This window comes from Bemisia tabaci, chromosome 6, assembly GCF_918797505.1.
Source record: "Bemisia tabaci chromosome 6, PGI_BMITA_v3".
Classification (NCBI taxonomy): domain Eukaryota; kingdom Metazoa; phylum Arthropoda; class Insecta; order Hemiptera; family Aleyrodidae; genus Bemisia; species Bemisia tabaci.
In genome coordinates this window covers 54,071,829-54,085,859 of record NC_092798.1, presented here as the reverse complement: position 1 = coordinate 54,085,859, position 14,031 = coordinate 54,071,829, and the positions used below count along the sequence as shown (strand labels likewise).

At 36.2% G+C, this 14,031-nt stretch overlaps 1 protein-coding gene across 1 annotated transcript in view; it reads right to left on the bottom strand.

Annotated features, from left to right (window-relative positions):
• Window positions 1–280: 280 nt before the first annotated feature.
• The window catches only part of Cad99C (cadherin 99C), a 138,449-nt gene continuing 124,698 nt past the window's right edge, over window positions 281–14,031 (bottom strand). Inside the window, 2 exon segments of the mRNA XM_072301979.1 lie at window positions 281–11,053; window positions 12,685–12,820. Coding sequence (XP_072158080.1) covers window positions 10,903–11,053; window positions 12,685–12,820 — 287 coding nt within the window. The 3' untranslated portion in view covers window positions 281–10,902.

The window sequence follows — 14,031 nt, the reverse complement described above, 5'->3', positions numbered from 1 at the left end:
CTGCACGATTTTTAATAACAGAGGTGTAAGGAGATCAATCGATCACAACAAATACTTGGTATTGACACGGAGATCGAGCCATCACTGCATGTCTTAACTACAAGATGATAATTATCTTTTCAATTCCGCCGTATATTCCACTTTTGTGAAAACTTTTAATTTTCAATGACGTCTTCTAAATTGCGCAGATGAAGATCACGTCGAGGTCACCATGTTTTTCTTAGTTTTTAATAAGAAAAATATATAATTACGTAGTAATTATAAATAAGTACCAAAACAATTCTCGGTAGATTTCAAACACAGACTGAAAACTTTTATTACCCTCTTATGAGAAAATATACATTTTATCAGCTGACACTGACATTGTTGTCAAATGAATACTCTTTTGTTAGTATTCGAAAAAATTCAACAAATTTAATTACGGACAAAATTATTTAAGAAAAAAAAATTACAATCAATACCTTTTACAAATCATAATACAAATCAACAGAAGACACAAAGTAGTACTTACAAAAAACTACAAATATAACATTTAAAAAATGTACAAAGAATGGCGACTATGCATGACTTCACTTCATTGTCAGAAAAATAACATTAAGTTTAACTCATGGTAACAATTTGATATTTAGTCTAATACTTAGTTTCTTTATAAAATTTAAAAACGTAACTAGAGACATGCAACTCATATATCAAGAACTGGGCACTGCAATAAACATCCTCCTAGGTCACACAAAGGTAATTAAAATTTCATCTTACTATAGTTGGACTACTAGACATGGTCAAAAATTAGTCATTTTAACGCATGATTTTTCATCAAACTTTCAAATAAAATCTAGTAGACTTATCAAAAATTTGCTATTGCAGTTCATAAACATCTAAGCTAATGATCAATGCAAACTTAGTGCAAGCCAAAAAATTAAAGTCTACTTAAGTAAGGCTGACCACAAAGTGTATTTCAATTTACATTGTAATTAAATCATCATTTCAGTGAGCTAAATTTTTCAAGGTAATTTCGTATGAATTGTGCATCAAAGGAGAAAGGAGATTTTCAGAGGGAAAATTATGCTTACTCACTAGACGGATTAATCTGTTTCCGGTGGCTAATTGGACCTGTGTTGAAGCTGGGCTTTTTGGAAGCGGGAAGTTTCAATTCATTGATTTTTAATGCTTCTTTCTCTTTGAAAAGTTCATTTTGGACTTTTCAAAAACCTTTGATATGGTCCTTGGTTCCTTGTGAGATTTTGATGAGAAAAAATATAAATCTGTCAGTTACAAAAGGGCCCAAGCATCAAATATAAAAATACCAGAAAAACAGTAGAAACTGTATGAACCAACCTGTTTTAAATTGCAGATTAATTAATAATGTGATTAATTAATTCATAGCTTTATTATTTTAAAGCTCTGAGATTTATAAGGGGTCAAGTAAAACCGGTTATTACCATTTTTCTCGAATTCTCATTTTTGGCGCTTGAGCCCTTTTGTAACTGACCGATTCATATTATACTTTATTGGTTATTATTTTCAATGCAAAGAAAGAGTCCTGTATTAAAGAGGAAAAAGACGTGACCAACATTTCCATACGAATTTGCATTTTTTTTTTTTTTTTTTTTTTTTTTTTTTTTTTGAGAGTTATGATAACATTTTTAGTCCAAATCCACTCCATGCAAAAAATTTGATGACCTCCTTTAGGAAAAGTTAAAACGATTCCTAAAGGTTACAACAACATCAGAGACGAGCATATCTCACATCTCTTTACATTTAGGAAAAATTACAGTAATATCACTAGCTTAGCATCATTTTTGTTCATTTAAGTACCTACGCTTTTTGCCAAGAGGATTAGTAGAAGTGTACACGGAAAAAAAGTTGCCCAAGTAACATCCCGGATGTTAAAAATCTGCGGGACAACTCTTGAGTGTTGATATGAACGCTACAGTTGTTAATCCAATGTAGCTAGGATGTTACTTCAACAGCCCGAGTGTCTGGAACAACAATTAAGAGATGTCGCGCCGATTTTTCGCCAGACCTGTCGAAGAATCGAAGACTCGTTACTCTCGACTTGTTACTTCAGCAACCTTTTTTTTCCACGAGGTTTAGGTTTGAATTAATTTTAAACTCAATGAAAAATTATGTATTTTGGTTATAACGAAGCTATTGCTTAAATTTCTCGATTTGAGGACATAAGAGACTAAACAGGCACATGAATGATTTATACTAAGTACAAAAATAGCAAAAAAATATTAGAGTAAATATTTGACAAAACGAGAAAAAGATAATAAAGGAAAAACAAAAATTTGAGAAATTCACATTTTTAAAGACTGGTGCTTCGTTTCAAATTCAAATCAATAGTAGTATCTAACTCAATAGATTTTCTAGAGCTAACAATCATGATGAAATCTTTGATCAATCTTATGAAATTTTTGTTTCATCGGCCAAGTAACGTAAAAGTCTGCTTTCAATCAGCTTCAAAATCGCAAGAAAAAAGAAGGAATTTCGTCAAAAGAAAAAAGGAAGATCATCCATAAATTAAAACTTAGAGTAAAGCAGAATGTGGTAGAAGTGAGGTACAAGGTAAAAAAACCAGCATCATACTGATTGAAGGAAAAAGGAAATGAAAATAACCACTGGAAGTTTACTCCAGGGGTTTCACTGAGGATAAGCAGTAACATGAAAAAAAAATGACTGTCGTCACCTTAAAGGCTTTCATTAAAATGTAGTGCACCTCACTTTTCCATGACTAAAAAAAGGAAGAAGTGCCTACGCATTTAAAAAAACAAAAGAGAGGAGTTATCATGTGAAATACTAAATAAATGTTTCAATTTGAATCAAGCAAATACGACTTAGTCCAGGAATTATGCAAAATTTAAGTGAAATATTAATAACAAGCTGATTTTCGGCATAGTGAGTCTTTCAGGCCCCCTGTGTTCCCCGAAAAAAGTCCTCATTGATAGCGTGACGGCTTTGGGGGTTCCTTTTTTGGGAGGGGAGAGGGGCTAAGTCCCCCAAAGTCGGTTTTCCCGTCATACCTTGAGAACGGTTGCTCTTATCACTACGTATAGCACCATTTTCTGAATCCTCGTAAAATTTTGGAGGGACATGCCACACTATCAATTTTCCGGAGCCCCCCCAGTGCCCCCCAAAATTGCAAAAACATCATTCATATTTTTGACAATTTTTCTGCAGGAAAAGTTCTCTTGCAACTGTTCATCGACAAACACTGCTTCATATCACTCTTAACTGTTGGTACGATTTACTGTTAGCTCATTAACTACAACCATCGTGCCAAAGTTTTGGAGGAGGGAGGGTGGGGAGAGAGAATTCCCGAACATTGTAATGAAAAGTACTCATGAAGAGGGTGTGTTTAACCTTGTTTCTCGAGACTCATCATGTGGGCTTGAAGCTCTGCTCTAAGAAAATGATTCAGATTTAAAGTACAGGCCAAGTGGAGAAATAAACTGAGGGAGAGGGAGGGGGTAAGCACCTAAGAAGTGAAGGCCTCCCCCCTTGAATGCCCCCTGCCAAAAGTAATGAGTAAGACAAGATAAGTAGTGAGCGCAGATTATGAATTTAGGAAACCATGGGGTATAATCTTGGTAGAACAAATTTTCTCCCCCTCGCCTCGACGCCCCCCCCCCTTTTGAATGTCCCCCCTCTTGTAAGTCGGGATGATATTCGTCTCTTCTTGGAGGTCGATTGGTTTGAGGATGGGCCCTCTAAGACTGGTAATTTCGGCAGGCTGTCGGACGTTGATGATAGCGGGGTGGCGTACGACAACTGAATAATACTCGGTGCAACTAGTCGACTTCCTTCATCAATCTTGATAGTTCTTCTACTTCAAGGAGATCATCATCGACATCATCGTCCTCATCATCCAAGTCTGGGATTCTGCAGTTTTCACATGAGTTGCCCTTACAAGTGATGCACACTTGGAGCATTTAAGGCCTGTTATACGGCATCTGCAATTACACCGCCACAACTTTTCAGATCAAAAAATTGAATCTAAAATGTTTTGAGGAGCTGAAATAATGGTTGATTGAAGTTGAAGGAAGTTTCGAGTCTTTGCGCCAACCCCATTTTTCTGCTGGCAAAGTGTTATACACCTACGATCTTGCCTGGTGGCACAAGCAGATAGTTGTAGTTAATGAGCAGACAGTAAATCGTACCAACAGTTAAGAGTGACATGAAGCAGTGTTTGTCGATGAACAGCCGCAAGCGAACTTTTCCTGCAGAAAAATTGTCAAAAATATGCCTTGGAATGATGTTTTTGCAATTTTGGGGGGCACTGGGGGCTCTCGAAAATTCCCTCCAAAATTTTATGAGGATTCAGAAAATAGTGCTATATGTAGTGATAAGAGCAACCGTTCTCAAGGTATGACTGGAAAACCAATTTTGAGTGACTTAACCCCTCCCCCTCCCAAAAAGAGAACCCCCAAAGCCTTCACGCTATTGATGAGGACTTTTTTTGGGGAACACACGAGGCCTAAAAGACTCACTATGCCGATAATCAGCTTGTTATTAATTTTTTCCCTCAGTTGGCAGAATTTGTCGTATATAATCCCTACACTAACTTGAACTGATTCTAGATGGATTGGCACTAATAGAGTGTTTTGTTTTTCTTAGAAAAATAAAAACTTTTTCTTGTGCAACCCTTTACACATGATATATTCAGAACCTATACAACAATGTACAATTAGAAGCAAAAAACTTTTGGCTACTAAATAGTGACAATCACTCATTGCAAAGAGACTCAATTTATTGAACTAGACTATCTACAGAATGATACAATTATATATCTATCATTTATATGCTCTTACCATAAAACACTATTTTACATTTGAGCGTTTTTTTTAAAAAAATTTATAATACAACTAGTTGGACCAATAAATTCTCTCTATTTTATCCATCTTCCTTTTTCGGCACTCAAAAATGTCAACACTTACGATATGATATAAAAATACAATAATATCATGGGACCGACACTGAGAGTGTGACTGGCACCTATACTTTGACAATCACAAGCTTCAATGATTTCTTTAATTTTTCTTAGGTTATCAAGATTAAAGGTAAAACTCGACCTCTGGAGCTCAAGCTTGCATTCAACCACTGACATGACGTCTGTTGATAAAAATCATTCTGCAAACACATACAGGGAAACAATACAGGGATGATCTTTATAATACTGGGAAACCTCTATTTTGAGAAGGCCTGAAAGACTCTATGAGGAGTAAGATGCGAAGCACACCTTTTACGAATGATACAAAACGCCATTTCAAAGATATTCCCTAAAGATAGATAGTCATCACATGAGAAGCTCATTAAATTGATTATTCCCAATAATTTAAGGAGAGTGATATTTTTGACTGCACTGTCCAGTTGAATGGTAAATTCTCTTTAAATTATTTTTAAAAAAATTTCAAGGCATGACTTTTTTTTATATATACGTAGTGTAGAAGTGGAAATCACATTTACCAAGACTCATTATAGTTATAGAGTACATTATGTTGTTTTAGATATTCATCACTGCTTCACAAGGCTCAAAACTTTGCACAGGATGTCTGAGTAAAAGTAAATAAAATCTCTTTGCCACCGCAAGTTTCCTTCGGGATCTCGTAGTGGGGTGTCTCCTGCATTGTTTTAGCCAAAAATGAAAATATTCAATGGAGCTCTTCACAGATAAAATCGATTTTGGGATTTTTGGCCCCCAAATTGCCTCAAAAACTTTTAACTGTCTCGATTCAATGGAAGAAAATAGATATGCACACTGATTACCATGTAATTTTGGACGAAAAATCAATTGAGTGGGGTTTTGAATCGCTTCAGATCTTCATGGCCCCATAAAATGGCGGTTTTTCATACTTTTGGAGGTTGTTCAGACCCACTCTCTCCTTTATTCAGCTATTGAAAGTGTGTTGTCATAGGTGTTGATTGTGCATAAAATTGGACTAGGAATTGGATGCGCTTGGTCCTGAGTCACTGAGAGGCTTCCTCAGTGGAAAATCGATCGACGGTTGAGTGAGGTTCGAAGAGAGCTTTTCAATTTCATTATCATTATTGTTAAGATTTTGACGCTGAATTTGACCTAGTTTGGTTAATTAAGGACAGAAATTTAGATCGGGCTATCAACGGTCAGAATGTGCAAGGTGGAAAAGCTATTCCGATGCTAAATGGGATTTCACTGGGACCAGAGTATCTCCAAGGAGACTAAAAGAAAAATTTACAACGTCATCGTGAAAAGCATCATAACTTACAGGAGTGCGGTCTGGCAACTGAAGAAAAGAAGTGAAGACATGCTTATTAGGGCAACTGAGATGAGCTTTTGGCGGAGATCTGCTGGAATCTTGAAAAGAGAGCGTATCCGCAATGAAAAAGTGCGCGAGATGATGTACGTGGAGAATGATATCGTTCACAATATCATGTCCAAGCAGTTGGTCTGGTATGGACATGTGCGAAGAATGGCGGACATTCGTTTGCGCAAGCAGGTTTTTGATTCGGTTCCTCCCGGAAAGCAAGGACGTCCTGTGAAAGGTTAGCAACATGAGAGGAGGAGGAGATCAAGAGGTGCCAATTGCCTAATGATCTCTGGGAGGGTAGGGGACAATGGCGATTGGGCTTCGCAGAGTGCAAGGCTGCGCTATGAAAGTGGCTATTTATATTTATTGCCCTAATTGTCTTTGAAATGAGACCACTGAGTTCATAACAACAAAACAACCTATATTGATCTCATGACTTCTAATGATCCTCTTGTTGGCCCACTGCACATGCACAGGTGTGCATTGCTTATCTCATCATGAGCAACGAAGATTGGTATCAGTGCGCGCACATGCTGACCTACACTGGTTGACAGGATCTCACTGTGTCCTCATCATCAGATCAGTTGTACCTAATCACTCAGTTGAAAGCAAAGAGCAAGTCTGATAATTTTCATTCTCTTAAGTATAAAAAAGTAGTTTTGGGCTTAAATAGACATAGACGTAGAAACCACGACGAAAACAGAAAGATTTTGTTGTAGAAGAAGTATTTATATATGTTTTAGAAGAGGAAAATTGATAAAAATTAAGGACGATTTCAACTGCTGTTCCTCAATGGATGTTTCTCCTACACTTTTCTCACAAAATTCTAGGTAAAAACTCATTTTTAGGGTTGTATTGAGGCATTAAAGTCTGATATTGACTTTTGAAATCGTCGTTGAATCGTGTTGTTATATACTCGTGGTCTCATTTCAAAGAAAGCTGGGGCAAATCCAGTGCTAAAATCAAACAGTAATGATAATGAAATTGAAAAGCTCTCTTCGAACCCCACTCAACCGTCGATCGATTTTCCACTGAGGAAGCCTCTCAGTGACTCAGGACCAAGCGCATCCAATTCCTTGTCCAATATTACGTATAAATCAACACCCATGACAACACACTTCCTATAGCCGAAAAAAGGAGAGAATGGGTCCAAAAACCCTGCAAAAATATGAAAAACCGCCATTTTATGGGCCCATGAAGATCTTAAGCGATTCAAAACCCCACTCAATTGATTTTATGTCCAAAATTACATGGAAATCAGTGTGCATATCCTAATTTTTCCATTGAATCAAGAGGGTCAAATGTTTTTGAGGCAATTTGAGAGCTATAAATACCAAAATCGATTTTATTTGTGGAGAGCTTTACATTTTTAGCTGAAGCAAGGCGGGAGAGTTCCCAAAAGAAACTTGTGCCGGTACAGATATTTCATTTACTCTTACTCAGATGAAAAAAAAAAACACTAAGAAGTGGCCCGAACTGTATGTAACAATGTGAAGAAACGGTGCTGGGTCCACACCATTTTGCAGGGAAAACAATTTTTGGAATTTCTTGGCTTTGTTTTCCCCGCGAAATGGTGTGAGCCCAGCACCATTTCTCCACCTTTTACTCAGACTAACCGTGTTTGATTTTCAAATTCATAATATAAAATTAACTCTGGTTTAGAGTGACTTGAAAATGAGATACAGCGCCAGAATTGAAAAGGAAGGCGCGTAGATCAAGTAGCCGGTTGACACTTCAAGTACCAGCAAAGGAAATTTATCACAGTTCATGACTCTCATAATTAATGTAAACCCTCTTACATTCAAAAATTAACTGGTGCCAACGAAGCCAATAGATTCACATGAGCACTCATCCATGAATTAAAGGTTTTGCAGTTCTGGAATCCCTCAATTCCATAGATCCATTCCCTGCGGTTCTCTGTGTCGTGAACTCTTAACTCATGGCTCTTATCCACCTCGGCAAACTATGGAACACGAATCTAAATAATATCAGAGCGATTCCAATTTTCTGCTTGGTCGAATCGTAGAATTTTAAAAATGAAACTGTTGATAAACTAATTTCCATCTAGTGATATTGAAGGAGTAAACCAAACTTTTACCACCCTCACTTGTAACTGTTCCCATAAACAAGAACTTATTGCCGAAGAGTAAGAATAAAAAGCTAAAAAAGAGAAAAGATTTTTTGGTAGAGCTCTGCCTTACTTTTGAGGATCACAACTAATGAAAGTTTGGTGTTGGCAAAGAAACTGTTTTGCTCCAACAAGAGCAAAACCGGTGACTAGTGGCTGATAGGCTTCATTTCTCTGCCCACACAGTACTCTCATCCATCAAGATTCTGGAAAAGCAACGTTTCACCAAAAAATCTTTCCAATGCTGGAAAACTATATAAATATTCGTTAAAAAAGAGGCATCCACAGACGGCATAAAGCTACATTTAAATTCCATCATTTTGAGCAATCACAGTTCTATTTTCTTTATTCCTAACTTCAAGCAGCCTTAAATAGATTTCTGTTTGATATTTTTATTCCAAAAGTTTTTCAAGAGCACTCATCTAAACATTGTTGCCAAAATTTAAATTTCCAGTTATTCCACAGCTCTTTTCCATGTGGATCGTAATAGTCACATGGTGAATACAAAAATTCATCAAATGGTAAAAATTAATGAGAGCAATTTATGACTACGTAAAAAGTAAGTGAAGGAACAATGCAAGTGCAAATTTTCAGGATCTTCAAGTGAAAAGTAAACCCTGCCATTCAAGCTGAAAATGAAAAAATTCGATTGAGCTCATTGAAAATAAAATTGATTCATGTGTTTTTTGGGCTAAACTGGTCCAAATAAATAGGGTACAATGTTAAACTAAAAAGAGAAATATTAAGAGCATATTAATTTTAATCTGTTAGTTGACAGGAAATAAATTAGGTGGGGTCCCATATAGCTTCAATGTTTCACAAGATGGATTCTTGAATCAAGAGAGTTGAGGCCCCATTTTCCCTCACTTTATGAGTGAGAAAAATGAAGTTATCGTGATTGTTTACGGGGAATACATGGCTTACGGAATTAAAAATTGCAGCTTTGATGCTGTCTTCTAGGATGTTTGTCAACTTTCAGCCTTTACGCTGATTGTCAGGTTGATGATAGCTGCTCAGGTTCCTGATCCAAAAATGAACATTTTATTTATCAAACTGCATGTGTCATCTTCCTCTTAAACAGTGAGTCTTGGATAGGTACCAATCAGAAACATTTCGACAGCATACGTCCACATCAGATATCTCATTTGCAGTGTCTAAAAATCTCCGTCTCTATGTTATTGTTTTAAAGGAGAAGAAATTGACATCATTCCTTGAAGTTTTTGCAGAATTTTCTTCGCACTGAGAAGAAAAACCACGGCAGTTTTAAAGAATTGCCGTTGAGTAGTTCTCCGTTTAAAATATAAAATATGACAGGAAGTCTGCGACGTCGCAAAGCGAGTTATGTGATTGCCGACTGACACCGTCGATTTTGATTTTCCCGTCAAATTTTTTTCTATGTTATCAATCATTTTTTCCGACTTCGATTAGGAAGGTACATAGTGATTGGTATCGAGTCAAAGGTGTTCTCCTTGGAAAAGTCAAACTGAGTCTTGTCTCTCCTTGTGAAGCTCTCTAGACCAAAGTTTTTACAGCTTTTCTAGAGTGTTGGGACCAATTAAAGGAGCCATGTCTGGATCATTGCTTAATGAAATCACGTGCTGAACAAAATAAATTAACTCCTCACGTTATTTTTTTCACAAAATAAGAACTTCTTTCTTGGCCAAACTTAACCAAACATAATATGACCTGACCCATGACAATAACTTAATCAAACCGAAATCCACTTTTCTGTCTTCTGACCCATCGAAAAATTGTCAACGTCAAACGCCTGAGGGTAATTCAGATCATTCCATCCCTAATTCAAAATTACTTCTGTTTCAATATCCATGATAGCATAATTTTCCGCACCCTTAAATGAACAGGAAAATCGTTTAAAACACTGACAAAACATTGTTTCTTGTCCAGAAGCCTCCAGAGCTACATATATGAGACATCCACCTTTTGATTCCTTTGAACGCAAAGGTTTGAGACCTACCATTTTAGCCCCAAAACACAAAAACCAATTTCATTTACAAAGAGCTCATAAAATTGTTTTCGCTTTTGGTTTGAATGATTGTGCTCATATTTCACTTTAAGGTCCTCAAGATTTGCTTGTGCAGATAAAATTAATATCATTTTCAGATAGCCCGGCAGAAAAAGACAGTGTTAGCTTATAACTTCAAGATTCCCAAAAAAAAATGCAGGGGCAAAGCTATGACATTTACTTTTTACTCAGACGGGCCATAAGTAAAGATGAGAACATTTTGAAAGGGCAGACCAAAGGCACCATAATTTTAGTTCTTAGGTAAAAAGTTTACCACTATAGAGGAGAGAAAAACTTTAGAAATTATATGCACACGAAATTCAGTTTTTTGTTGACAGCTGAGAGAAGAGTCAAAATTTTAAGAAATCAATGTTGATGAAATCTCAATTAAGTACTACGTTTTTTGTTGCTTAGAATCAACTAATTCAATCAAAATCAACAATAAAAAATCTAAATAGTAGGCACTAAAGTTCCGTTGTGGTCTCAACAGGCGATCGGTCTATCAGATAGTTGAAACCCATCTGCGAGTAGTCTTTTTTCTCTTTAAATAGAACATTTTCATTGGTAGCGCTAACATTTAAATGTCCATTCAGGGAACCAGGATGATCACTTGACCTGGAAAAGTAAACATTGTTTAAAATAATGGGATCAATTGAAATACATTTGACAAAGAAAGTTAAAGAGGGAAAGAGAGAATATTCTAAATGTATCCATAGGCCAAAAACGAAATGGAAGTTTGTTAAACAGCGATCACTTCCTTTTTATCATGGAAGGTTTTAATGATCATATGATGCTTTGGCACATCCATAAACAGTCATACACAAGAAGACCAAGGACCACACTACCGCCTTCAGAATAGACATCGTATGTACTGTGATTTTCATCACCATGTTTAAATAAACCAACTGCGGATGGAGTGCTGATGCCTAACTTACACGCATCCCTTCAGGTGTCGTGTCTTGTGAGGAGCTGAATGCGCTCGCTTCTCTCAAGGTTCTATGAAAACAACACTCAATGAGTGAACTCACTCATTTAAATGGGTGTTTATGCTTTTAAAATAGTTTTATTCCTAAAATATTTACATTTCCTACTTTAAAAAAAAGCTTTATTTCTGAGATATAACTGAGCAGTGGCAATGAGCGTTTGCAAAGAGAACAGAAAATACTTCAATTCTAAGGAGAGTTGTGAATCTTTCAATAATATTGATTTTTTTAAAAGCACAGCATGCCGCATCTGGAAAACATGTGAAATCAGCTGACATTAATGACCTTGCGACTAGACTCATCTTGGAGTTTACAAACGTGCCCCAGGTGGCCCCTAATTGCATCTTTGCACGGTATTATAACAGCCGCTATTCTAAGCTATACCCCAGAACTCAGCGTGCAAGTCTCAACATGTCGCCTGGCAATTCAAATCTCCATCTTACATCCACGCCCACAGTTTTACGACCCCTGATTAGCGTTGGCAAGCCATGTTTTGTGTTTTCAAGTTTTTATTCAGACCACAGAGTTTTGAAAAATAATTTTTGAAGAGCTTTTCCGAGGAGGAAAAGTTCATACTTAAAACAATAGGGGGCAATACTGACTCCAGTTTATTTAACCTTCCTAAATTTTGCAAATTGTTGATCAGGTACAGTAAACTTGGTGTCAAACAATATTGAATGAGGTGTATTTGCAAAAGCAGCCAAAGTCAGCATTTTAGCTAACTCAGTTCAAGAGTTCCAGACCCCGTCTCAGTAAGTTGGGAAAGCCCTTGTATTAAACCTGAAATTTTCAAGAGAAAATATTCATGCCTTTTCTGAAAAATATTATTCTGAATATTACATTGAGAGATATTTGGAAACGTTTGAATATTCATAAAAAGTTTTTTTTTCACACAGCAGAATAGCATCATGCAAGATGGCATACCTACTTTTAATATACCTAGTCATTTTCTTAATGTCATGAAAATTTAATTTCATATTTGCTTGAAAGCATACGAAAACTTTGTGCGCTTTCCATACTTCTGTTTTGACCTTTCAAAAGCTGTGCTTTTACAGTGTATCTGTACTTTTTCAGTACAGTAAAAATCTTACTCTATTTAACATCTTCGTTTTAAGAACCAAATGAGTTTCTAACTTTTAGAACAAATTTTGTGTTTTCAGTATCCGCAGGTTTTATATCAGTTTGTATCAGGTTTTGTACCGCAGTATCAGAGCTCCCTTTTTATATAAAAAAAAATAATAACTATGGAGATTAAAAATTTACCTATCATAGCCAATATTATTATGGCCTCCCAAATGGTTTTTGTTGAGCGTATTATTTCCATTATGATGGAAATCTCGAACAATGCTAGATGCTCGGGCAGTTGTAGCACCATCAGAGCTCACAGGACTTGTTCCACCTGAGAATTTTTGAAAAGAAAACAGATTAAACAAACATTTTTCAACTGCAAATTTATGGAAAAAAGCACACTGAATATTTACTTTCACTGTATGAAGCAATGCAAATGCCATCTCCTTAACAGAACAAGCGTTTACTCAAACTAGTTAAGGGTTCAGGGTCGATGGGTTCTTCATCAATAAATCCAAGTCCACCATTATTGACTATCGTCTCCAAAACTCATTGTTGCCTGAGTCTTAGGTCAATTTCTGTGAAACTTTAAAACTTCCACTAACTATAAGTGTGATAAAGCTCTTGGGTTTAACGGTGCATAGCGAGCTAAAGTGGAGTAAACACAGCGACACCTTAAGGAAGAGGAAGGCATAGTGCTCCTGGGGAAATTAAAAAAGAGCCTACAGGGTAGGCTTTATTACTCCTTGAAAAAGTTTTATAATGACCCAGCTTAGGCTTTTATATTTTATTTATTGCTTTAGTCGATTGAAAAAGGAGCTATATAGCTCCGAAATGTCTCGGGTTGTGTTATTATATTTTAGCCTTGTTAACCCATTTTATTTTGTTTTATTATCTGTATTTGGGCTACAAAAATTCTCAACATATGTCTGTTATGTACATATGTAGACTATAATTTATGATGTGACAATGTATCATAACCCCATGGCTCCATAAACAGAGTATAATATTATTTATTTAGATACTTATTTATTCGTGAGAATAGGAATGCTGTCACTTCAGTCCCTGTTCTAACTTGGGCTCTTCTTTTACAAAATTTTTAGACCTCCAAAAAATCTCATTGTAGAGGCAATGAGTTTGGGTAGGTGGGGGTGACGGCCGCTGTATTGCATAAAAATTTTGGAAATGTAGTGAAATATCAACTATAGACACTAAGGTACAAAATGGCACACTTACCAGAATTTTGAAAGCATTTCCGAAATTTTTACGAATTTTGATTATAAATTTCGGAAATACTTTCAAAATTCTGGAAAAGGGTGCCATTTCGTGCCTAATGGTCTACATTTGATATTTTACCACACTTCCGAAATTTAAATGCGGTGCGGCGGCCGACGGTGCGGCGGCCGACAGAAGGCCGTAACGAGGAAGTGTGCCCTTTTGCCCCCACCTACCCTACATTTTAGGATCTTTGGTAATTGTTAATAATATTTAGTAAAATATGTAGTAAAAGATTTAGTATTAGTAGTATTAGTTATTAGATTG